Source organism: Bos javanicus, chromosome X (genome assembly GCF_032452875.1).
Source record: "Bos javanicus breed banteng chromosome X, ARS-OSU_banteng_1.0, whole genome shotgun sequence".
Taxonomy (NCBI): domain Eukaryota; kingdom Metazoa; phylum Chordata; class Mammalia; order Artiodactyla; family Bovidae; genus Bos; species Bos javanicus.
Genome location: NC_083897.1, coordinates 93940532 through 93967819, shown reverse-complemented (window position 1 = coordinate 93967819; position 27288 = coordinate 93940532). Strand labels below are relative to the sequence as shown.

The window sequence follows — 27288 nt, the reverse complement described above, 5'->3', positions numbered from 1 at the left end:
ATTGGTACATCAGTTTTTAGTGCACCATTGTTGCCCAAAATTAGTAAAAATTAATTTTGTGAAACTTTTATATATGAGAATATGTTCCACTTATTTCATTAAACTCTTTTTAAGCAATTTTCACTAATATGTTTCCATTCAATTTTTTTATTAACAAAAGTCCATACTTTAATTTCCTTAGTTTTTACATAAATTATTTTTCTGTTCTAGGATCCCGTCCAGGATACTACCTGATATTTACTTGTCATGTCTCTAAGCTCCTCTTGGTCTGTCCTCAGACTCCATTGCTTTTTTGTTTGTTTGTTTTTAAATTTTATTGAAGTGTAGTTGATTTGATTTACCATGTTGTGTTAATTTGTTCTTTACAGCAAAGTGACTCAGGTATACATACATACATATATAGAGAGAGAGTTTTTCATATTCTTTTCTATTAAGGTTTGTCACAGGATATTGAATATAGTTCCCTGTGTCCATTTAATTTTTAATATCCTTGAATCTAAGCCTTCAGTAGCTCAGGAGTCATAGAGAATGACAGATTATATATAAGCAATCTTGAGATTATTATGTTCCTCCTTATTAAGGAATTTTCTTATCCTTTTCCCATGGGAAAAGGAAAGCACATTGACAAAACAGTCAGGATACTTGGTTCTAACCCCAGCATATAACCTCAGCTGTTTACCCTCTGGATTCTAGTCTTCCCATCCCCAAAATAGAATGATAACTTGCTGAACCTATATCATGGCCCTGTTATGAGTTTCAAAGAAGATAAAAGTACTTTGAATGTGTTAATATCGAGGTTCTTGCCTTATCTTTTACATTTTAAATAGTTTTTCACAATTAAAAAAAGTAACAACAATTGTACAAGATTTTGTCACTTATGTATTTAATTAAATCCCTGGAAGTGTTATTGTGCTTAAATTTCACAACTGCATTTCCTAAAATTCATTTTAGACCCACTTTGTAAGTTTTGACTTGTAAATCAGTCAGAGGAACTTTATGATTCTTTTCTGTGAGAATGATTTAGTTAGCTTGTGTAAGAGTACTAAATTAAAGACTTAACTATGATGTTCAGATTAGGAGACTCTTCATTGATGGAGACATCTATATTTGATTTCTTTCATCTATTTGTACATCTTGTGCTCTAGAACTCATGAGACTAACAAACCATCTGCCTCCTGGTTTCTTCTATTCTAGATCTAAACAGAAATATTGGTTTAAAAAAATAAATGAGATTCTAGTTTTCTGAAAAATTTGAAAGTTGGTATGGTATATTAAAAAGAGAGAGTTCTCATTTAGATTTTAGAGTTCAGGCCTGACTCTGCTGGTAACTGAAAGCTCTCAGGCATGTCAATTTATTTTTTCTAGGCCACATTTCCCCATTATAAAACAAATAGTGGTTTGAATTAGGATTCTAAGATTCTTTCTACTTTTTAACATTCTGATTGTTTTTTAACTCTTCTAAGTATCTATCTGAGGAAACTGATGAAAAGACTATAGAGTTGATACTGATGTTTCTGAGATACTGTTTATTATATTTGACTTATACCTAAGGTGACCGTATAATTTGCCATCCAAACAAGAGGAAACTTTTGAGAGTGAAGGGCATACTGTTAGTAATAACACCAGGACAACAGCTTTAAACCAGAACTGTCCCAGATAAACTAGAATACCTGGTTACCCTATCAATACCCAATAGGTAGTTCTGCATTATCAGCCACAAAAGAGTATTTGTTTATGTTTTAATTCATTTTCATGGTTTCTCTGTTTTTCTTCTTATAGATCCACTATGTGTGGAAAGTAGTGCAGCATCATTTCAGCAATCTTCAGTTAGTAAAAAAGGAATGTTCACAGATGACTTACACAAATTGGTGGATGACTGGACAAAGGAAACAGTAGGAAATTCGCTTATTAAGCCAAGTTTAAACCAACTTAAACAAAGTCAACAGAAACTAGAAACAGACAACTGGAACAAAGCATATGAAGTAAGTAGTTTATACCTGACTTTATTTATCAGAACCAAAACCATAAAAATTGATTAACATAGGTCTGTGGTTATAATTACCATGAAAGAGTGGTGTGACTTGACAGTATAGAGACACTTATCCTTGCCTAGTTCATTATGTCTTCAAGCAAATTATCTTTTAGAGCAGAGGCCTGCAAACTTTTTTCTGGGAAGGAGCCAATTAGTAAATATTTTCAAGCCATGGGGTTGTAGCTACTCAGTGCTACAAAAACATACATAGACAGTATATAAACAAGTATGCATGGCTTTGTTCCATTAAAATTTGATTTGGAAAGAGTTGGCAGGCTGTAGATTGCTGACCCTTGTTTTAGGCTATTATACCTGGAAGAAAAAACATCAAGTATCAAAAAAGAAAGCATCTGGAGTAAGGGTTAATTCAGTTTTGTGGTACAAGAAGTTTGGATTTTGAGGAAAAGCTATCTTATGTTAGTGGTAGATCAATATTCTCAGAGCCAGTAAATTATTTTATATATTCAATATGAAAAAGAATTTTAAAGATCTTTAATTATTATAACAAATGTCTTAAGTTTATGGATGAGATGTCTGGTTAATTGCATCTGGTCTTAGGTGTACATGGCAATTGGAGTGTAGAAAGATGTCCAAAATGCATTCTGGAGTAGAAAGAAGATAGGATCACAGAATAGTATATATAGTATTTAGGTAAAATTATATATATTAGATACATGTATATATGCATATGGGCTTCCCAGGTGGCACTAGTGGTAAAGAACCCACCTGCTAATACAGGAGACCTAAGAGATGTGGGTTCAATCCCTGGGTTGGGAAGAGCCCCTGGAAGAGGGCATGACAACCCACTCCAGTGTTCTTGCCTGGAGAACCCCATGGACAGGCATGCCTGGTGGGCTACGGTCCATAGTGTCACAAAGAGTCAGCTGAAGTTCTCCAGACAAGAACACTGGAGGGGGTTGCCATTTCCTTCTCCAGTGCATGAAAATGAAAAGTGAAAGTGAAGTCGCTCAATCATGTCCGACTCTTAGCGACCCCATGGACCGCAGCCTACCAGGCTCCTCTGTCCATGGGATTTCCCAGGCAAGAGTACTGGAGTGGGGTGCCATTGCCTTCTCCGAGCCTAGCCTGTATATGCATATAAATAGGAAAAGCCCTTAAAATATCCTGGATGGTGGAATTTGGATCTAATTTTACTTTGTTGTTTTCTGTGTGTGAATTTTTAAAGTATCATTTTTTTTCAAAATGAGTAAATCTATTAAAATGTGAATCACGGCTTAGAATCTGAACCCATATCATTGAAAGAGATATGTCTGTGTCTGTTATGTTTGTGTACACATATGTGTGTGTATATATAGTCATTGCATGTAGTTTGGTAAAGAGTCTGAAAATACATTTAAAGTTATCATTGAATAAAAATTTTCAAAAGCCTAGATTTTCCAAACTAGTAAACAGTGTATCTCCTTGAGGGCTCTCTGTATTTATATTATTCTTGGCATGGATTTATACACAGATAGTATCACCATTGTAAAAATTGGAAGCCATTAGAGGCAGATTTCAAGGCATAAATGTGTTTGCGCTGCCAGTGAAAGATGCTCTGAACATGTGAATGGAAGCCTTTGTTGCTGAGTTGAAGAGTGGTTTATTGCAGTTATAATGAGGGATGCTTGGAGGAAGAGTGTATAGGAAATGGAGTATGAATAAAAGTGGTAAACGTTCTTAATACAGACTTGGTTCCAGGTCAGGTCAGTCATTTACTAGTTATGTGACTTTAGACAAGTCATTTGTGCCTCAGTTTCCATGCCTTTAAAACAGGGATGATACTTTCTTGTCTGCAGGATTGTTGTGAGGATTAACATCTATAAAGTGCCTAGCACATAGTAGTATCCTGTATGTGGTAACTGTTTTTGTATTTTTAAGTTCAGTTGATTATATCTTTATGTGGAGAGCCTGTCTCACTATCTAATGATCTTGCGTAGTACTGTTGTGTAGCTTTAGAAAACTGTCACAGTTATATTCCAGGTCCTTTACTATGTGCCAAGCCCTCTGCTAGGCACTGGGTTTGATTAGTAAGAACAAGTGTTATGTTCCCTATTCTCATGGGACTTATATGCTGGTGGGAAAGTTAGATATGAACAGACTTGTATAAAAAATATAAAATTGCAGCTGTAATAAGGACTACAAAAGAGAGATATAAGATATCATACAGTAAGGGAAATTTGACCTAGTAAAGGGAAGTCAATGAAAGCTTTCCTGAGAAAGTGATGATTAAGCAGAGATGTGAAGGGTAAGTATTAACTAGGTGAAAACAGGAGGGAATATGATTCTAAGCAGGAAGAATAGCATATGCAAAGCCCTGTATGGGGAAACAGAGACTGAAAGGACTCAAAGCAGGCCCATTTGCCTGAAGTGAAGAGAGCAGAGAGGAGTTGGTGCACAGTGAATCTGTAGGGTCTTAAAAGTGGTGATGATAAGGATCTTTGTCTTTACTTTAAGAATGATAGCCATTGAAGCCCTAGGGTTGACATGATCAGATTTGCTTTTTGAAAAGATCACTCTGACTTGAAGCAAGAAGAAAGATTATTGAAGATAAGCTTGGTAGACCAATCAAGAATTAGTCACAGTAGGCCTGATAAAGAGAAGTTGAACTTTTAAACTATTTTATTTAAAAAAGAGAGAGAGAGAGACAGAAGCTGAGATGAAGAGAAATGAACAGATTCCAAAAAATGTTTAAGAGATAAAATGGACCAGATGGAGGTGTCAAGGCTAGGTTTCTGGCTGGTATAACTGGCTATCATTCCAGTGTACCAATTATCAAAAAGGGGAACATGAGCAGGCAGTGTGTTTTGGTAGTAGAAAAATCATACATTTCATTTTGGTTATTTGAATCTGAGGTGCCTTTTAAATATCCAAGAGAAAATAAAGTATAACAAGTCATCTCCAATTCAGTCTTTGTTAAAAATAAAAATCACATTGGTATTGTTTGTAAAATAATAATGTATATTATAGAAGTTAATCAGTGCAGAAAAGTACAAAATTTTAAAATACCACCTTCAAATCCCACCACCCAGAAATGATTGTCACTAACTTTAGATAAACATCATTTCAGATATCTTTGTATATCTATATATGATACATAGAAATAGCTTTACAAACATATGATCATACTATTTGTGTTATTTTTAAACCAGAAGTATTTAATTTTACTTTAACAACAAAAATGCTGATATAAAAATTGGATTGCTGGACTTTAAATAAAAGTTCTTTTTTCCCCTCAAGAGATCTTGTCATTTATTCTTGAGTCAAGCAAAAAAACCTTTATCCTAACTTAAACTTGAAACTTTAGTTGAAAGGGTTTTAACTTGACCATCAATTTAAAAGAACTAAGAATTTGGGACTGATACCAAGCTCTCCCTCAAGGAAGAATTATTTACTTTCATTTAGACATATTATTCCCATGTGCATGTGATTCCAGTAATCTCTATGTGTGTGCTTAGTTGATTTTAGTAATCTCTATACATACACATAATCACAATATGATATAATAAGAATCAAGCAGGAATATATTTTCTCAGAACTGTCAAAAACATAATTGTCTTGAGTTTAAATTTCCCAAAATATAACAGAAATATCAGACTTCAAATAGTGAGTAGTAGAAAGAGGTAGGGAGGTGACATTTACTGAGCACCAGGCTCAGTATATGCCAGGCTGTTTTCCCTATGCCACACTAAATTATGATCCTCTTCCGAGAATTATGTAGTAAGATGAACTATTATTGTCTGTGGCCCTGAATGAAAGAATGCCTGGGACTGGCAGAAGGAAGTAAAAATAGAAGAGTAGTGCTAGCATGAGGAAAGGAACTGTGAACAGAAATTTACCAGGGGCCTTGGAGTTATCTGGAACTGTGTTCAACTCCTTCCCTTACTATTAATTTGCTAAGTGGTGATGGGCATTATTAATTTTGAGCTTCTGTTTCCTCATCTAAAAATGCTTGTCTTGCAGGACAGTTATGAAGATGAAATGAAATAAGGTATATAACTGTGAGCACACAGAAAGTTACTCCCAAAATGGTAGACACTCAGAATAATAATGATAGAGTAGTAGTAAGACAAAAAAAGAATAGGAAGGAATATAGAATAAAAGCATCTATCAAATAAACTGATCTTTTGTTTTTATTTTTGTTTTTGTTAGAATACTCCATCTACTATGGGCTACACACCAACATGGATTTCTTCTCTGTCCCAAATCCGTGGAGCTGTCCCAACCTCCTTGCCACAAGGACTGTCACTCCCTTCATTTCCTGGGCCATTATCATCATATGGAATACCCCATGTTTGTCAGTATAATGCTGTGGTGGGGCCAGGGTATCCAGTACAGTGGGTAGGAATTTCAGGAACACCACAACAGTCTCTAGTAATTCCTAACCAACCTGGGGGACCGTTCCAACCAGGGATGAATTTGCAGGCGTTTCCAGCTTCATCAGTGCAGAATCCGTCCACAATCCCTCCTGGTCCCAAGTAAATCAGAGTAGATAATGAAGAAAAGGGAGTTTTCTTTATAATTATTTTCAGGATACCTAAGGTATTAAACTTTCTTCTTCTTGGGTTCTGCCATACTTTCCCTCATTTTGAGTTTACTTTCCACTCTTATTTTTTGTTCCAATGTAGTATTTGATATAGCTCATCACCTGTAGAACTGTGCAGTTTATACATAGAACACTGCACATAGAAATGTTTTTTCACTTCAAATCCTATCCTCTTTGATACTTGATTTTTTAAAAAAAATACTGTTTAGAATGCTTTAATATGCTCAGCTTGAGCATTGTCATTTCCAGGACACTTTCCATGCATTGTTGAGGAGCCCCCATTTTTTTTTATTGCAGTTCTCTGCAGCTAGATGATACTTTTCTTTAAAAGGTATAAGAACTATTTAAATTTATATTCCCCAAACATACACAAAGTGAGACTCTCCAGCAGGGTCTTATGAGATTCTTCATGTTGTTTATCTTAGGTTTACCTTTCACAGAAGGCAGGGTAACTTGCTGCAGGAAATGTTTTGGTGTATAAAATTAGAATAACTTTGTCAACCAGTATAGAACATGAGCCCTTTTTAATGTGATTTTCTTCCCGTCGTCACAGCAGTAGGAGTGAAGCCTTGTTTTAGGTGAGGCGGAGAGGAAGGAAAAAACAGAACTGTAACAGTTCTTGATTCTGCAGATAATGTAGCTGCTTTAGGATTTCCATAGTAATTCAAAGCAGCTATCTCTTTGTTTCTCATGTGCACACTACATGTATTTGAGCATGAGAGGCATTGGTTTGGCTTGCATTCTTTTGCAAGGGATATACTGCAGCTGATATGAATCTCATTTGGGGGGAATCTTTGTATTCCTAACAAAGACAATTCAAGTTACACCTCTATTAATCCATTCTTCTGAAGAGAAATTTACTTGATAAAGTAGGTTTTGAGACTTACACATGAAACACTGGCTTTACAAGGTTCTAAGAGATGAACAGTATGAAAAGGCAAAATGATAGGATATTGAAAGAGGAACTCCCCAGGTCGGTAGGTGCTCAATATGCTACTGGAGATCAGTGGAGAAATAACCCCAGAAAGAATGAAGGGATGGAGCCAAAGCAAAAACAATACCCAGTTGCAGATGTGACTGGTGATAGAAGCAAGTTCTGATGCTGTAAAGAGCAATATTTCTTAGGAACCTGGAATGTTAAGTCCATGAATCAAGGCAAATTGGAAGTGGACAAACAGGAGATGGAAAGAGTGAACGTCAACATTCTAGGAATCAGTGAACTAAAATGGACTGGAATGGGTGAATTTAACTCAGATGACCATTATATTTACTACTGCAGGCAGGAATCCCTTAGAAGAAATGGAGTAGCCATCATGGTCAACAAGAGTCCGAAATACAGTACTTGGATGGAATCTCAAAAATGACAGAATGATCTCTGTTCATTTCCAATGCAAACCATTCAATATCACAGTAACCCAAGTCTATGCCTGAAACAGTAATGCTGAAGAAGCTGAAGTTGAATGGTTCTATGAAGACCTAAAAGACCTTTGGGAACTAACACCCAAAAAAGATGTCCTTTTCATTATAGGGGACTAGAATGCAAGAGTAGGAAGTGAAGAAACACCTGGAGTAACAGGCAGATTTGGCCTTGGAATACAGAATGAAGCAGGGCAAAGGCTAATAGAGTTTTGCCAAGAGAACACACTGGTCATAGCAAACACCCTCTTCCAACAACACAAGAGAAGACTCTACACATGGACATCACCAGATGGTCAACACCGAAATCAGATTGATTATATTCTTTGCAGCCAAAGATGGAGAAGCTCTATACAGTCAACAAAAACAAGACCGGGAGCTGACTGTGGCTCAGATCATGAACTCCTTATTGCCAAATTCATACTTAAATTGAAGAAAGTAGGGAAAACCACTAGACCATTCAGGTATGACCTATATCAAATCCCTTATGATTATACAGTGGAAGTGAGAAATAGATTTAAGGGACTAGATCTGATAGAGTGCCTGAGGAACTATGGACTGAGTTTCCTGACATTGTACAGGAGACAGGGATCAAGACCATCCCCATGGAAAAGAAATGCAAAAAAGAAAAATGGGTGTCTGGGGAGGCTTTACAAATAGCTGTGAAAAGAAGAGAAGCGAAAAGCAAAGGAGAAAAGGAAGGATATAAGCATCTGAATGCAGAGTTCCAAAGAATAGCAAGGAGAGATAAGAAAGCCTTCCTCAGCGATCAATGCAAAGAAGTAGAGGAAAACAACAGAATGGGAAAGACTAGAGATCTCTTCAAGAAAATTAGAGATAGCAAGGGAACATTTCATGCAAAGATGGGCTCGATAAAGGACAGAAATGGTATGGACTGAACAGAAGCAGAAGATATTAAGAGGTGGCAGGAATACACAGAAGAACTCTACAAAAAAGATCTTCACGATCCAGATAATCACGATGGTGTAATCACTCACCTAGAGCCAGACATCCTGGAATGTGAAGTCAAGTGGGCCTTAGAAAGCATCACTACGAACAAAGCTAGTGGAGGGGATGGAATTCCAGTTGAGCTATTTCAAATCCTGAAAGATGATGCTGTGAAAGTGCTGCACTCAATATGCCAGCAAATTTAGAAAACTCAGCAGTGGCCACAGGACTGGAAAAAGTCAGTTTTCATTCCAATCCCAAAGAAAGGCAATGCCAAAGAATGCTCAAACTACCGCACAACTGCACTCATCTCACACGCTAGTAAAGTACTGCTCAAAATTCTCCAAGCCAGGCTTCAGCAAGCTGGTTTTAGAAAAGGCAGAGGAAGCAGAGATCAAATTGCTAACATCCACTGGATCATCAAAAAAGCAAGAGAGTTCCAGAAAAATATCTATTTCTGCTTTATTGACTATGCCAAAGCCTTTGACTGTATGGATCACAATAAACTGTGGAAAATTCTGAAAGAGATGGGAATACCAGACCACCTGACCTGCCTCTTGAGAAACCTATGTGCAGGTCAGGAAGCAACAGTTAGAACTGGACATGGAACAACAGACTGGTTCCAAATAGGAAAAGGAGTACGTCAAGACTGTATATTGTCACCCTGCTTATTTAACTTATATGCAGAGTACATCATGAGAAACACTGGGCCAGAGGAAGCACAAGCTGGAATCAAGATTGCCGGGAGAAATATCAATAACCTCAGATATGCAGATGACACCACCCTTATGGCAGAAAGTGAAGAGGAACTAAAAAGCCTCTTGATGAAAGTGAAAGAGGAGAGTGAAAAAGTTGGCTTAAAGCTCAACATTCAGAAAACGAAGATCATGGCATCTGGCCCCAACACTTCATGGGAAATAGATGGGGAAACAGTGGAAACAATGTCAGACTTCATTTTTCTGGGCTCCAAAATCAGTTTAGATGGTGACTGCAGCCATGAAATTAAAAGACGCTTGCTCCTTGGAAGGAAAGTTATGACCAACCTAGATAGCATATTCAAAAGCAGAGACATTAGTTTGCTAACAAAGGTCCATCTAGTCAAGGCTATGGTTTTTCCAATAGTCATGTATGGATGTGAGAGTTGGACTGTGAAGAATGCTGAGCACCGAAGAATTGATGCTTTTGAACTGTGGTGTTGGAGAAGACTCTTGAGAGTCCCTTGGACTGCAAGGAGATCCAACCAATCCATTCTGAAGGAGATCAGCCCTGGGATTTCTTTGGAAGGAATGATGCTAAAGCTGAAACTCTAATACTTTGGCCGCCTCATGCAAAGAGTTGACTCATTGGAAAAGACTCTGATGCTGGGAGGGATTGGGGGCAGGAGGAAAAGGGGACGACAGAGGATGAGATGGCTGGATGGCATCATCGACTCGATGGACATGGGTTTGGGTGAACTCTGGGAGTTGGTGATGGACAGGGAGGCCTGGCGTGCTGCAATTCATGGGGTCGCAAAGAGTCGGACACGACAGAGCGACTGAACTGAACTGAACTGAAGAGATGAGGGGTATACACTGTCCTGCAGTAGATAGTAGACCCTCAAAGGATACTATTTAAGTTGTCCTTAGCTTATTTTTTGGGGGGGATTACCTTTTTGTTTTTTAGTTGTTATAATTATCTTGTTAGAGTCTGTAGCATCTTAGATGATTTTGGCAGCCTCTTTAGAATCTGAGAGAGATCACTGTCAAGTTGCACTTTACTGGGTTTTATCCAGTTTTAGGAGGAAGGGAGGCAATGTCAGAATATACACTTTTGGTTTTCAAGAAAGTTAACTAATATTCTTAAAAGTCTGGTCACAGAGTTACCTAATGCTTGATCAATCTGTGAAACCCAAATATTGAATTCTAAAATGGTATTTATCAACTACCACATATAAACATGTTTAAAATACTTTTCACTCTGAAGATTTCAAAGTCATTTCTAGGACACATTTACCTAATAATGAGTTCTACTGGTCAACATTCCAGATGATCACCCAACATTTCTATTGACAGATTTTCCTCCATATTCCTCTAAAAATTTTACCCTATGATCTTGCCAGGTAATGAGGAAAACTTAATGGGTGTAGTTTTTTTTTTTTTTTTTGCACACTCTACTTTGTGACATTCAGCGCCCTTTTTCAAAAAAGAAAAATGTCTTCTGTTGCTTACCTGAGGATCACACTCAGCATCATGAAGATTCTGTCACTATCATTTGGGGGCATCCAGGATAGCATTTTGAGAACTGCTGTTGATAAGAGTCATAGCTTCTTTTTATAAAACATACTCTGGTTTGGATGAGTCTTTCTAAATCTTATGTACAGATTCTTCAAATTTCTTCTACAGTATTATTTGCAAGTTGAAATGGTTTTAGGACATTAGTGTAATGCAGATTCTCGCATTGCCGTTTTCCATGTGTATAAAAAACAATGTGCCTAAAATCTGTAATTCTTTCAAACTGCTTGCGTTTCATTAGTAGAGTCAGCTTTGTGTGATTACATTGAGACTTAAAATTTATAAGCTGAAAATACTGCAGGTTTTATGATCCTTTTTGGAGTTACAATCCTTTTAAATAGTGTACCCCAGGATGAAAAAAGCTCCATGGATGACATTTAATGGCTGCTCTATATCATATGTCCCACATTTTGCCATCACCTCTGTTTTATGTACAATTCATCATTCTTTTGCCTGCAGACTTTTGCAGTGCCTTGTAATATTTAGAATCTTTTCAGATTTTTTGCTGGAAAGAAAAGTAGTCTTCTAAAGTTTGAAGATGGTGAGTAGTGTACTGCTGTCTCCATGCTGACTGCAGTAGTTGGGTTAACATATATGTTATGTATACATGATGTATATGTAACGTGTATAAGTTTAAAAATACAGAAAAAAAAGAGTTTTGTGCAGAAATTAAGAAAACAGTGTTATTCACATCACTGTGGGTTTTTAAGTTATTTTTTTCCCATTACTTAAATGTTTGACTCAGATTATAGTCACTTTGACTGTAAATATTAGCTAGTTTTCTATCTAGGGGTTTTGCATTATTTCATAATTTTGATAAATCATGATAGTGCTGTTTTCATCCTTGCTGAGGTACTTTTCCTCCCCAGAAATAATTAACTCTTGAGGTATAGCTCAGAAATTCCCTTCTTACTTAACAAAGAGCCTACTACAAAGAAAGGCCTTCTTTTCATTTCCAACACACACCAAAACCTGTCCTTTCCATTTTCCTTCTTGTAGAAGAAAAAAGGTTACACTAAACAATCCTGCTTGTAAAGCTTTTTTGAGGGTAGTCAGTATGTCCAACCATCATGTTTACTTCTCAGAGTGCAAGTCTGATGAATAGTACTGTATCTCCATATGTGGCAATGTGAGCATTTCATCATGAAGTACCTGCTGCTATGTTTGTGAAGTTGGGTGTAACATCATAAGAATATGAAACAAGTATTGGTGTAAATCTAATGAAAATAACCCTATGTATTTGTACCAGTCTTGAATCTCTATTTAAGGCAATTTGCTGTAGTTAACAAATATCCACTTCGTTTTTCATCTTTTCTTGCCAGTTTTATATCCAGCATGAATTCCAATGGTTTGACAGCAAACTTATCTGTGAAAGTTTAAAAGGCACTTTTCTGCTGCAATTTTTGGATTGAGTGTGGAGTGTTATGTATAATACGATGGGCTATATCATTTTAGAACCCCATATTTAATCCCAATCTAATTACAATTTTTTATCTACCTCTTTCAAAGCTGTTTTGGGGTACACATGAAAACACTGCCTATGAAACTTGTTTTTTTGCCTTGATTCTCAGTATTCTTTCAGGTTATAAATCTGGCATGCCTTCTTATCCCAGTGCTGTGAGTTTGAAATGAGAGGGACCATCACTCTGCCACCAATCTATGTTTTAAGTGATGAGAGCCACATGCGTCTAAAATAAGCTTTGGGGATGTAGGGATGGAGAACAGAGAAATAAATCCAGCTGGTGGCAATATAGGACTTAGTGGTAGAAGTTAGTTGTAAACAAACAAATGGTAAGAAAGTACCTAAATTAGACAGTCCAGTGCCTGTAACTTCGCATCTTTTATTAGAGATGCATTTCTTGTCTGTGTGCCTAAAGGGCTATGGGTTGAAATTGCTTTAACTATCACAATGAAATATTTGATAAATCTTATAGCAGTGGCCTGTCATTCAGCATACTAGCATACAACTAAGTATTTGTAGTGATATTTTATTACCTTAAAATGGCTATATGCTTTTAGTTGAATTGTAGTTAGTTGTAACTGTTCATCCAATCTCTAACATTTATTAGAGGCATTGACTTTCCTCTTTGCTGTCTTCTCTGAGTGATAAAAATGATGCATTCCTTTTTTCCCCCAGAAGACTGAGCAAATGTTTGTAAACCACATGTTGTTTCCCTTGTTTACTATGTGTAACACTAAAGCATATTTAATGTTAGTACTAATATTGTATTTCCGGCTTCATCTACAAGTACATTCCTGAAGTATCCTTGCCATCAGTTTGGGATTTAGTTATTTAATCTTCTGTTTGGTTTAGAAGAATATTGAGATATTTGAGGTGTTGTGCAAGCCATTATTTCTAGAATAGATTGTTCATTTTTCATCCTGGATGAAAGTTTGATGAAAGTAGTTTCCTGGGGACTTGTTTTTTCCCCTTTTATTTAAAAGATGACCCAATCAGGGAAGGGAGCATAGAAAAGGTCATTGATTTGGTTAAGTGTAATTTCTGAGATTGAAATAAAAAACCCACAAGTAGTTCAGACTATAAAATGGTGACACTCAAACTTGGTAAAATCCTTTGAAGTGAAATTAGTATGAAATTTTTTCTGAAATGCTTTCAGGTCACCCTGGAAATAGTCTTTGTATGCGAAGGATGAACACAAACATTGGTCAGAAACCTTGACAGCCAACATAGGCATGGGCCTGGGATAGTAACTAGGTTACACTGAAGGTATTTTCAACTGAGATAGCTGGAAGATTATATAAACCAACAGCTCCCATTCTGGAAGATTTTCCTTTAATTAAAAGAACCTCAAGCAAAAAGGCTTAAAGTCAAGCAAGAAGGGAAGAGAGAAACTGGGCTCTTGAGAACGAAATCAGTGCCACTGAAAAATAAAATTCCTAAATCCATGCTTGTCATCCTTCCCATTTTTGTTTTTTTTTAAAGTTGCATTTCTTCTCCACTGTAAGATTTCAGATTGAAGTTTGTGGTCCAAAACATACCCTCAGCAGAAACAGTGATTGATTGGAAAGTGCAGTTGTTCAAGGTCTGTCATGCTCAATCACTTAAAGCTGTAATTTGTTTGATATGAATATTAAGCATGTAGACCTAGTGCAGCATGGGAGCCACTCAGGAAGTTTATGCAATTAATAAACTTTCATGCATAATTTACTATAAAATATGCAGAATTTTAGCCACTTCTCTACACTTAACCTTTAGTTGTATATGTCAACTCTCCTTTCTTAATTGGGGAATGTAGCATTATATGGAATGTTGTTAAACCTAATTTTAATCCTTTTATTATTTTTTTTATAAACCTAAGCAATCTGCCTTTAAGCAGTTGTCTGATTTTGGTTCTTTGAAACTGTGATTTTTATTTCATTTGTACCCAACCATTGTTAAGTATTTTGTTTCCTGGAAATTTTGTTTTGAAACAGAAAATAAAGGCTGTGTTAAAATGAGTATATTATCTTATTAAAATGCTGTCATAGTCACTGCAATCACCTGGCTTAAGCTGATTCTTCATTTACCAAATCTAACTTAACAGATTTAAAAACTTTAATCCTGTAGTTATGTTGGCTGGACAAACTAACCAACCTGTATGTTACCTCTTGATTTATAGCCCAACAAATTTTGGAGTTGGACCTCTTCCCCTGATTTGTCAATGAGCCATAATTGTAACAGTCACTATGATTTACTGAATAATAGGCTTGTGATATTTTTAATTCACAAAACAATCCTATAAGCAAGATCTGTTACTATCTCAACAGAGAAAATTTGAGGGTCAGAAAGATTACATAATTTACCAAGGCATGATAGCTAGTAAATGATGAAGCCTGGATCCAAAGCCAGGTCTGACTCCAAAGTTCATGTGAAAAATCCCAGGCCATGCAGGAGACCCTGGTTTGATCCCTGGGTTGGGAGGATTCCCTGGAGAAGGGAATGGGTACCCACTCCAGTATTCTTGCCTGGAGAATTCCATGGACAGAGGAACCTGGTGGGCTACAGTCCATGGGGTTGCAAAGAGTCAGACACGAATGAGTGACTAATAGTTTGACTTTCATACTGACTCTCAGAAAGTGGAAGTGAAGTCGCTCAGTCATGTCCGACTCTTTGTGACCCCATGGACTGTAGCCTATCAGGCTCTTCTGTCCATGGGATTTTCCAGACGAGTGCTGGAGTGGATTGCCATTTCCTTCTCCAGGGGGTCTTCCCGACCCAGGGATCGAACCTGAGTCTCCCGTATTGCAGGCAGACGCTTTACTGTCTGAGCCACCAGGGAAGCCTCAGATATACTGTAATAATAACAATCAAAATTCATTTAGACTAACTTTTCAACTAATCATTATGATTAGTATATATTTTCATATATCTTTCTTGTTTTTAATTTATTTATTTTAATTTTGGCTGTGCTAGATCTTCATTGCTGTGATCGGGCTTTCTCTAGCTGTGGTGTGTGGGGGCTACTCTCTAGACGTGGTACACGGGGCTTAGTTGCTCTGTGACATGTGGAATCTTCCTGGACCAGGGATCAAACCTGTGTCCCCTGTATTGGCAGGAGGATGCTTATCCATTGCGCCACCAGGAAAGTCCTTCATATATCTTACATGAGGTTATATCCAGTGCTTGTTTTATAATTTCAGGATTAGATGTATATGTTTATGATACAAGCAATGATTCAAAATGTGCTCTTTGCACAAACTTATGATGGGGTATTTCCATTTGTATTGATAGTGTTTATGGTCCACCTTCAGGGAAAAAAAGTGCATTTGGAAATCTCCCTTGCACATCTTTCATTTACCACACTACAGTGACTTGGGAAACTGTCAAATGAGGTCATATCCCTTGTTCATTTGATAATTTAGGTAGAAGACTCATGAATATATTTATGCAAATAGCCCTGGAGGCAGAATAAAGGCTCTATTAGAAATATTCAAGATTAGATGAGGATTCTTAAAATGTTTTTAAAAATCTATTACCTTGATTTAATGATTCATTGACTCCAAGGTATTCACTCTTAGGTGATCCCTAAAGGGAAGATCTGGAGAAAGGAAATGGCAACCCACTCCAGTATTCTTGCCTGGGAAATCCCATGGACAGAGGAGCATGGCAGGCCACAGTCCCTAGGGTCACAAAAGAGTCAGACACAACTTAGCAACTAAACAACAACAAAGGGAGGATACACAATGGAACAAGCACAGGTTTTTTGATTTACAGACCTCTCAAACCTCTGTTTTCTCATTTGTAAAATGAGGTGGTTTTGACTATTAAATGAGATATGTCCCAAATTTGCTAAGTGTGCTTATTGTTAGACATCTCTAGTGACCTTCACAACGAACTTGCACTTGGGAAATCAGGCTGGTTTAGAAATGGGCCCTGGTTCAGATTATAGTTAATACAGATGCCTTTTGGAGTCCAGAAGACCTGGATTTGTATTCTAGCTTTGTGAACTTAAGAAAATTACTTATTAGCTTCAATTTCCTTATCTGTAAAAATACTTCAGTGGTAGTATTTTGAGACTAAGTTAAAAAAAAAAAAACATAAAGGGCTTAGCACTGTGCCTGGCACATAGTAGGTTTGCTCATATAACAGTAACAACTCCTGAAGGGACCTTACATATCACTAAAGAGAAGAGGAAACAGTCATAGAGATGTAACAAAGCTGAACCCAATCTGCAAGTCAACAGGAAGTCGGCTGGGGAACGATTGAGTATTGGCTGCAATGATAGATGATGTAAAGTGAGGTTCAGAGATGAAAATATTTAAGTTGGGGGATAAAACACCATAAAACCCATTTAAAATGTGCCATCATTAATGAGCATTATATAAAAGAATGAGATGACATAATTAAGTCTGTGACTAAAGAATTTAGGAGGAGCTCAAGTAGTAGGAGTTGAAGAAATACAGAAGGTGGGTCTTAAGACAGGAGCTCAAGACACAAATGAAGTACAGCATAGATGATAGTCTGAATAGGAAGAGGACTTTGGGATAAATAGATGAAGAATTAGAAAAGACTAGCTCACATGCATGTTACAAATGAGGAAATAGACTCAGGAATTTAACCAGTATTTGTAAGATTTCTCCATTCCAGCTCAGAGGTTCTTATCCCTGTTTGCATATTAAAATCACCCAGGAGGTATTTTTAAAAATTAGTGCCTTGGTTGCACAACAAAGTGAATATACTTAACACTACTGAACTGTATGGCAAAAACCACTACAATATTGTGAAGTAATTAGCCTCCAATTAAGAGAAATAAATTAATTTTTTTTAATGGTTAAGATGGTAAATTTTGTGTTGTATTTTACCAGAATGTAAAAGAAAAATAGTGTCTGGGCCCCATCCCTCTATTTAGTATTGTTTTAAAAAGCTCCCCAGATAATATATTAGTATCATATTAACCTAACTAGAGTTGAGAACCACAGTCATTGTTTTCTTTACTAAGCAAATGACCTCCCTGCTATTATTGCTGGTTTAAGAAACAGAAGCCTCATTAGACCTTCTAATGAATTATTTCCTATTACCATTATAAGCTTACAGCCTCTCAAACAGCCCCAAAGATTTGGGTAATAAAGAAGGCTAAGTGGGGCCCTTACAGAAACTAAACAGCTAGTCAACTACTTAGGTGGAAGATAATAAGATTTAATCCAATGTGACCTCTCCATGCAACCTCTTTATGCTTCTCTCTACCTTTCACTTTAATGATTAAGATTTGTTAGGTGCTTACTGTGCCAAACACTTTATTATATCATTAAATCTTCACAAGCTTCTGAGGTAAGTATCATTAACATCTCCTTTGTAAGCTCCTTGACTGTCTTGAGAACTCTTTACTCCCAGCCTAGTGTTATTCCTGGCACATAGTGGGCTTCCCTCATGGCTCAGATGGTAAAGAATCTGCCTACAGTGTGGGAGACCCGGGTTCAATCCCTGGGTCGGGAAGGTCCCCTGGAGAAGGAAATAGCAACTGACTTCAGTATTCTTGCCTGGAGAATTCCATGGACAGAAGAGCCTGGTGGGCTAAAGTCCAGGGGTCACAAAGAGTCAGACACGACTGAGTGACTAACACTAACTTAACTAAAGTGTTATTCCTGGCACATAGTATGTACCAAATAAATCTGCTGAAAACTTAATGAGTCTATGTTTCACAGATACATTAAGGGCTCAAGAGGTTAAATAACTTGTTGATGTTATATAGCACGTAAGGGGTTGAACAGGTTTTGGAGCCCAGATCTCAGCTCCAAAGCACACACTCTAACCACTATTCTGTGACATTCACTGTCCCTTTTTATTTTCAGGGCTTTGGCCTCTGTTTACTGTACTCTCTCTATGGCCTATATTTAGCATAAAGTTTCTCTTGTGCTATATGTTTCGTGTTTTTAAGTAACAGAAACCCAATTTGAACAAGCTTAAACAAAAAGAGGAATTTATTATAAAGTTGCTGGTATCTGACAAAACACAAGGATAATGCAGATGGCCCTTAGGAACAAATAAATTAGGTGCTGAAATGCAGCCAGGATTTATCATCTTTCCTCCTCCAGCTCAATCCCAAATTCTCTGGGAAGGTACATAAAGAATGGCTTCTGATGCAACCATGAGAGTAAGGTAGAGAAAAGGGTAGCAGAGGGGTATAGAAGAGACAAAATAGATGTTTACATACAGTCCTCCTTTTGATTGCCCTATAAACACATATGCCATTTCCCCCATATCTACAATTCCAAAATGCCCACACCTAACAATCTATGGACAACTGCCAATCACATGCAGCTACTGCATCCAGAGCAACAACATGGCATGGACATGCTCCTTCTTCATCTAGTTCAGTGCAATCTAAATGTGGATCCTGCAACCTCTTTATAACTTGACTGCCACCAATAGATCTAACATGCAATAATAGAGAAATATTTAGATTAACCACAAAGTTTCCTATTAGGAAAGCAAAGGGGCACACCTTTATCCAGTCACCGGTCCGAGTATACACCATTCCACCTGGATAGGAAAGAAGGAAGGAAATAAATTACAGGTGTAGAAAAACTTATGAGAGTCAGTTATACTGATGGTCCTTCTTGTTTTACCAGTCTCAACCACTCATCCTCTGTCATCTCCTTCTCCTCTCTCCTTGCAGTCCAAGGGACTCTCAAGAGTCTTCTCCACCACCACAGTTCAAAAGCATCAGTTCATCAGTGCTCAGCTTTATGGTCCAAGTCTCACATCCATATATGACTTCTGGAAAAACCATAGCCTTGACTAGACGGACCTTTGTTGGCAAAGTAATGTCTCTGCTTTTTAATATGCTGTCTGGGTTGGTCATAGCTTTTCTTCCAAGGAGCAAGCATCTTTTAATTTCATGGCTACAGTCACCATCTGCAGAGATTTTGCAACCCAAGAAAATAAAGTCTGTTGCTGTTTCCATTGTTTCCCCATCTATTTGCCATGAAGTGATGGGAACAGATGCCATCATCTTAGTTATTTGAATGTTGAGTTTTAAGCCAACTTTTTCACTCTCCTCTTTCACTTTCATCAAGAGGCTCTTCAATTCTTCTTCACTTTCTGCCATAAGGGTGGTATCATCTGCATATCTGAGGTTATTTATATTTCTCCTGGCAATCTTGAGTCTAGCTTGTGCTTCATCCGGCCCGGTATTCCACATGATGAGCTCTGCATATAGGTTAAATAAGCAGGGTGACAGTATACAGCCTTGACATACTCCTTTCCCAATTTGGAACCAGTCTGTTGTTCCATGTCTGGTTCTAACATGTTCTAATATGTTAACGTGTCAGAGTCTCTGGGATGACCCAGTTTTCATCTGGAAAAGCTTGGGGCTGTAAAAAGAATGTGTAGCTTGTTCTAGCTGACATCTGACAATAGACTCCTGACCTCTCTTTCTTAAGAGTGTTTACCAAAAAGGGCTTACAATTATGAATTCTTCCCCTGTGTGTGTGTCTCAAGGACCAATCCTTTGAAATGTAATCATTATGAAGGCTAGGGCCTCTGTCTCTCAGGAACTGTGGGAGGATATAATACTGACTTCAATAATTGCCAATGAGCAGACACAGCTAGCCTAATTGCATTTACACTGGCCAGCCCTTTGTAATTTTTCCCTTTCCTGCTTCTACTTGAGCCCCGCCTCACTCCTCCTCCCTCCTTCTCCCTTTAAAATGCTGTCACCTCTGCACAAATGGAATGGAGCTCTGCTCTTTCCCCTACTGTCAGTAACTGAATAAAATCTGTTCTCACTGCTTTAACTAATGTCAGCCTTTGTTTATCTTTGACACCACTTAAATCACAGATTGGCCTTCCCCAATGGCTCAGCAGGTAAAGAATCCACCTGCAAAACAGGCCACAGAGGATCGATCCCTGCGTCAGGAAGATCCCCTGGAGGAGGGCATGGCAACCCACTCCAGTATTCTTGCCAGGAAAATGCCATGGACAGAAGAGCCTGGCAGACTACAGTCCATGGGTTGCAAAGAGTTGAGACACAGCTGAAGCAACTGAGCACACAGACACAAACCACAGATTACTGGCCTCACCCCCAAGAGTTTCTGATTCAGGAGGTCTGGAATGAGGCCCAAGAACTTACATATCTAACAGATCCTAGGTGCAGATGTGCTAGTCCATGTACCATACTTTGAGAATCACTGCTGGCTCATGGTCGCTGTTCACTAAATATGATTTTCATCTTCAAAACCTCACAGGACTGCTTGTTGATTTCATTTGAGGGGACTCACAATGCTAATAAGTGCCAAGAATCTAATCAACTTATGCACTTTGAATCTTTAGATTTGCTAAACAGAGTAACCTGACTCATTCTGTTGCAGCTCTTTTTCTTATATCTGTACCTAAGGACTTGCGTCCTTCTCCCTGGCATTCTGCTCAAGGTGTCCAGTTCAGAGCACAGATAGAAAACAGTAGGCTGATTTAAAGGACGTGACGCTTCTCTTTTTTGACCTGCTCTGGGAATGTTACACTTACCCACTTTCTCTTGTATTTCAGCTGAATGCATGTACAGAGGAAGAGATCTTCACATTTGGGGGCTTTGACTTATATAGATGGCTTCCTTGGTGGCTTAGATGGTAAAGAATCTGCTTATATAAATAACCTCATTCCAACTGCCTGGATGCCAGTTTCCTAATTAGTGAAATATTTGAAGTGAGACAGAGTTCTACTACTATAAGTCAGCAAAGCCGATGAATATCTGACCGTCAACAGTTGCCAAACTCTTGATATATGCAGAAGGGCTGCTGTTTTTGAGTGTCAAGAGCAATAAGCAACTATTTCATTGCCAAATAACAGAATGCAAACTTCCAATTAATGATACGAGAGATCTCCAATCTCTGCCAGTCCTACAGTTTAGGGTTTGTAATTTGACATACCCCATTTCTGGTACCAGTTCTTGAATTAATATTTTTTGGTCATGAGTAGTTTCTAATTCAATTCTACCTTAAAAATAGTAAGGGTATGAGACTGCTTCAGAGAAACCAAGGACAAGAATATCTAAAGAATGATCTAAAACCTGGGACTTAAACATGATGAAGGCTTCCTATTTCCCATCTCTTTTCTGAGTCTGCATCTTTCTTCCCTTCCTTCAGACCAGCATCTTTTACTTTTGTTCATCTAATGGGAAAATTGACTGCTGATAGTGTCCAAGATTTAAATTTCAAGAAAAACTGGTCTCTTTGGTCCAGTTTCAAATTTCTAGAATGAGATTCTGATCGACCCAGCCTGAATTCATTATCTGCCTTTGACCCAGTCAGCTATGGTTATGGTTAACATGACAGTTTTTGTTATAACTGTAAATGGGGAGAGGGTTAATTCTTAGGAAAGGAGGGCTGAGTAAACAATCATTTAGGTATCCATTATACTAGAAAAACCTCTATTCTTTCCATCCGCCATCCTTTCAAGGCACTATTCTCTCTTTCACTGCTTGTTTTCTCAAGAGTTATTTATGTGCATTGCTTCAATATCTACTTATTCTTTGCCAATCTGGCTTGTTCTATCTCCATTAGTCTTTTATGATGACTTTCTTTATGGAGTTTGATGCTTTTTCAGCTTTTGCATCCCCATACACTTTTCTCAATGGGCTACTTGTCCACGGGGCTGCAAAGAGTCAGACACGACTGAGTGATTAACACTGTCACACTTTTCTTGGGCTTCCCAGGTGGCACTATTGGTAAAGAACCCGCCTTCCAATGGCAGGAAACGTGAGTTCCATCCCTGGGTCGGGAAGATCTCCTGGAGGCAGGCACAGGAACCCACTCCAGTGTTCTTGCCTGGAGAATCCCATGGACAGAGGAGCCTGGCAGGCTAGAGTCCATAGGGTCACAAAGAGTCAAACACAACTGAAGCAATGTAGCATGCACTCACACTAGTCTCAGACTTCATTTCACCTGGACTACTCTTGGGTTCTGCACTTTTGTGTTCTTATTTAGCCTGCTTTTATCTCCTGCCTTGTATTAAATTCCAAGACAGATCTGACTACTACTCACAGAACAGAATTAATCTTCTTTGCTACCCTCCTCCTATTGAAACAGTGGGCTCTAAAAGCCAGTCAGCCAGCCAGAAGACTGGCACAATATCATAATCAACCAAGGAGAATGCTAAAAATAGTTTTTTCAAAAGATGATTCTGTACTGTTAGGGGAAAAACTGAAACCGCCTGCCCTAGCCAGGCAAGATAGTAGCCACTTGCATGAGTTATCTTAACAACAGGAGATTCCTGGTAAGGACCATGAAACTAACAAGCTACCACCAACCAGAAGAATTCAGGAAAGGTCAAAAAGAGAAGATGCCAGTCCATATGTCCTACCAACCTCCCAGAATCCTAACTGCACTCCATCTTGGCTGAGCAATTCACACAACACCAGTAAGAGCCCAGAGTCAGAATGATTGGCCAGAGACAAACTGGAAACTAACCCCATCACCATAAACTCCAAGGCTGCGAGCTACGTGGCAGAGCACTTCTCCTGGGTTCCCTTACCCTATTGTTCTCTGCTCTGGTGCCCTTTCCTGATAAAGCCTCTTGCTCTGTCAGCACATGTCTCCTCAGACAATTCATTTCCAAGTGTTAAACAAGAGTCCACTCTCAGACCCTTCCTTCATTATGTCTGGAATTGGAGCCCTTACTGCTATTTTCTCAAGAGCTCCCCAACAAATTAATTCATAGTGGTTGCAAATAAATGTCCTAACTATATGACATTGTAGCTCAAAGAGTACCAGAAGGGTACAACTTGTAGTTTAATTTGTGTTGATGCTCATCTCCCTAAACAAAGAGATCCCGAGTACATTGGATATCCCATTTCACTTTGTCTCTGCATTACCTTGGGCAAATAAATAATATAAATCTCACTATTCATAAACTGGGGCCAAAAAACTCTTCCTCAAAGAATTACCTTAGCTAAAAAGTTATGTGGCTTATTACAGAACTAAGGTTATTTTACAACCTAAGATTATATTGTTATTGTTATCCAGTGGCTCAGTCATGTCCGAATCTTTGCAACCCCATGGACTGCAGCACGCAAGGCTTCCCTTTTACTATTTCCCAGAGTTTGCTCAAATTCATGTCCATTGAAGTCGGTGATGCCATCCAACCATCTCATCCTCTGTCCTCCCCTTCTCCTGCCTTCAATCTTTCCCAGCATCAAGGTCTCACAGAAATGGTGGTGGTGATCACTTTTACCTTTCATATGTGTCCTTTTCAATAATGTGCTACCCACGTTATTCCTTCCCCCCAAAGGAAAATTCTTCCTTCGTGGGAATCTTATAATACTTAAGGTGAATTATAATAATCCACTTTACTTCCTTTCCCATGATGCATCACTACCCCCCAAACTCCTTTTCCTGGGAAAGGCGATGAACAGCCTGAAGCAACTCGGTGGATGTAGAGTTGGAGTGCAAATCCTAAATGCCTATCACGCCCCGCCCCTTGATACCTAGTGAATACAAGGGTAGACGAAGGTGGTAATTTAGTTCCAACTCTTTATCCTGAAGCCTTAGAAGAGAATACAACTCCCAGGATGCCCCGCTTCCCTGCCCCGCCCCCGCTACTCCCCCACCCCCGCCTCCGACTGGAAAGCGTGTCCCACAGAGAAGAGGCAATATGGCTCCCGGAGGTGGCAGGAAAAGGCTTTACCCCTTTTGAAGCGGTGAAGAGCGGCGGCAGAGGGATACAAAAGTGACTAGAGCCTGTCATCGATTTTATCCTCCCAGCCTCTCCTGAGTCCGGTCGGCCTCTCCCCTTCTCTCCTCCCAAATCCAGTCAGCTGTCTCCTCTTCACCCCGCCCTCGTTCCCTCTCTAGCTCACCCTCCCCTCGGGAATCCTTTCCCCGCCCCCTCGCCCCCCGTGGAGTGCGCACGCGCCCGCCCCCAGCTTCGCGCCCAGATCGCCGCCTAGCTTGCTCGCGCAGCCGCCGTCTCATCTGCCCACCGACGAAGCATGGGCGTCCAGGGCTTCCAAGAGTTCCTGGAGAAGCGCTGTCCTGGGGCCGTGGTGCCCGTGGACCTCCTCAAACTCGCGCGCACGGTCTCGCGCCAGCAGCAGCAGCACCAGCATCGCCAACTGCCGCCTACGGCAGCCCTAGCGCCCGGGGCTCCACGCGCCGCCAGGGGCTCTGCGCCTCAGCAACCGCCATTCCCGCCCGCCGCCTTGGGCGCCTACTCCGGGGGCGCGGGGCCTACTCGGCACCATCACCCCGCTCACCACTTCCACCATCACGGCCAGGCGCACCCCGGCCTGCATCCGCCGCCGCCGCCGCCCCCTCCGCTGCCCGGGGCCCGGGTGCTTGTGGACGCGGGCTCAGCGCTGCCGCGGCTTTATGGCGGCTACCAGACGGATTGGGTGTGTGGCGGCCAATGGAACGCCATGCTGGGCTACTTGTCAGCGCTCTGTCAGGCTTGTGCCTATCCCGGCGGCGACGGCCTGGAGCTGGTGGTCATGTTCCCCGGGGGCTTGGGTAAGGACCGGCTGGCCGAATGGGGCCGTCGGTGCCAGGCCGAGCGGCAGACAGCGCAACTGATCGTGGGACACGTGGGCAACAAGGGCACCCCTCCTCCTCGGGCCTGGTTCCTGCCACCGGCCTGCCTGAGCCACTGCGTGAGGCTAGCACTCATCCGCTTCCGGGTCAAGGTGAGGGAGGGGCCGGATCTTAAGTAACTCGCCCCACACCTATTCCCTCAACTAAACACCTAACCACCCACCCACTTACCTTTCTCCCATTTACCCACTCACCGCCCAGTCAGCTAACCCACTTGCCTAAGCACCCTTGATCATTTTATCCATCTACCCAACCCTTCATACCACCCCCTACTGATTCGCTCACCTGCATAACCACATCTCTCTGCCCATGTCGTCCCAATAACCCCCTTTACCCAGTTGGCCTGTCTCTGGATTTTAGCAGAATTTCTTTTGTAGCTCCATCTTTCTCCTGCTGTTTTCTGCCTCAGGCTGAAATGCCCTTTTCAAATTTTACAGTTGACATCCTTCTGTTTCTCTTTCCAACCCTGCAGCAGATCAGTTAAACATGTTAATTGAACACCTTTCTTCTACAACTTTTCCCCGAATTTTGAACCATTGCTTCTTTTGCACCCATCTGTCCATTCAACCATTTTCATTTCAACCTGTTTCTATCTCATCCTTCCTTAGCCTAAACAAACAAACAAACCGACTGGTTCACTTTTCAACAAGTATTAACCCACTAAGAGTAAGGTGTTTAAAAGACATGTGAGACATGGTTCCTGCCCTTGGAAAATCAGAATATACACATGAAACATTTATTCAATGATATAAATGTGTTATGTGATTACGCTTTATGGTAAAGATTGTAAGTATAGTACTTGTTTGGTGTATGTGTGTTGGGGGGCAATATTTGGGCTAAAATGCTCAGAGGAGGCTTTCTTGAAGTTGGACCTCACCTGGATCTTTTAAGAATGAATTGGATTTGAATTACTTGCAGGCTTGGGAAGAGGCTTCTTTAAAGGAGAGAAAGAAAGTGAGCAGAAGCAAATGGGAATATCAAGCATGTGAGGCCTCATGGGGGCCAGTCTAATCTCTGCATTGGGTCACTGCATATGGAGGGGCCTGGAGAACAGCTTGGCAGCACCCCCCAGTTCTTGGTACAACTGCTGTTGCTTTGTTTCTTTCCCATACTCTTAAGTTTCAAGTTCCTACGTGTAGGGAATAGCAAGGCTTGAGAATTAAAGGAGTTGGGCAGGAAAAAAAAAAGTAGTACAGGGTTGAGTAGGACAGAACCACAAACCTATTCCCCAACCAAGGCTCTTGAGGATGTACACACAGTCAGAAGACGACATGGAACTGGAATCATAAACTAAGGAAATGGTGCTGGGTGGAGTAATGAGGAGGGGAAAATCTCAGCTGAGACATTGAAAGACCCACGTAAAGAAACTTGCAGTGGTCATACAGCTTTTGGCTGAAGTCTAGTCATGCTAGACTTCTTGTGCTCAGCATCTAATACGTGCCTAGGCTGGGTAGATTATAGCTGTTTTTAATAATTTTTTTTTTAATTCAATCATAAGCTATCTCAATACAAAGTGGAAGAAATATATATATCAGACTCCATTTGCTTGCCTTCCTGACGGGGCATTTTTTCAGTAGTTTGCCCATTCATGGCCATTCTTTCCAGTTTGTTTTCACTGCTACCACTCCATCTTTAAGGACTTTTTACCTCATTGTCATTAACTTGGTTGCTGTCAACAGTGACTAAGGTTGATGGAATGCTCACTGTGTGCCAGCTGCTAATCTGGGTGCTTTATCAAATGAAAATTATATCATTTGATCCTCACAATAACCTGTGAAACAGTATTATCGTTTTTCAAACTAGGGAACTGAGGAACAGGAGGTTTAGGAACTTGCCCAGAGTCACCTGGCAATAAATGGCAGAGCTAGGATACATGCCCAGGTGATCTGGCTCCAAAGCTCATGCTCTTAGCAACAGTGCTCTAAGATGAAGCCTTCTAAAGTGCCAGATTAAATCATTTCCATATTGGACTAAAATCTTCTCTGGCTTCTGGGTAAAGACAGGTTTGGGGCTGTTTGTTGTTATTTGTTGAGTACCTATAGGCTAGTAATATGTTG

General features: G+C 39.7%; 2 protein-coding genes and 1 long non-coding RNA gene across 12 annotated transcripts in view; 2 read left to right on the top strand and 1 right to left on the bottom strand.

Annotated features, from left to right (window-relative positions):
* WNK3 (WNK lysine deficient protein kinase 3) overlaps window positions 1-14707 on the top strand; it is a 189415-nt gene extending 174708 nt beyond the window's left edge. For all 4 annotated transcript variants that reach the window (XM_061410236.1, XM_061410235.1, XM_061410234.1 and 1 more), the window contains 2 exons: window positions 1780-1982; window positions 6182-14707. In XM_061410236.1, the coding sequence (XP_061266220.1) occupies window positions 1780-1982; window positions 6182-6511 (533 nt within the window). In that variant the 3' untranslated portion in view covers window positions 6512-14707. The remainder of the gene's footprint in view (window positions 1-1779; window positions 1983-6181) is intronic.
* Window positions 14708-18610: 3903 nt separating this feature from the next.
* Window positions 18611-24520, bottom strand: LOC133243385 (uncharacterized). Of its 2 annotated transcripts, XR_009735066.1 has the most exons (3): window positions 24330-24520; window positions 21174-21329; window positions 18611-19190 (listed from the first exon to the last, which is right to left on the bottom strand). It is a non-coding gene; the product is annotated as an uncharacterized LOC133243385 (long non-coding RNA). The 2 variants fall into 2 exon arrangements; XR_009735067.1 differs by lacking the exon at window positions 24330-24520 and having other exon boundaries at window positions 21174-24250.
* Window positions 24521-24542: 22 nt separating this feature from the next.
* Window positions 24543-27288, top strand: part of FAM120C (family with sequence similarity 120 member C) — a 145518-nt gene continuing 142772 nt past the window's right edge. For 5 of the 6 annotated variants that reach the window (XR_009735064.1, XR_009735065.1, XM_061410239.1 and 2 more), the window contains exon 1: window positions 24543-25323. Coding sequence is in view for 4 of the 6 variants with exons in the window: in XM_061410239.1 (XP_061266223.1) it covers window positions 24634-25323 (690 nt within the window). In the remaining 2 variants the exon portion in view is untranslated. The other variant, XM_061410241.1, reaches the window with a different exon arrangement.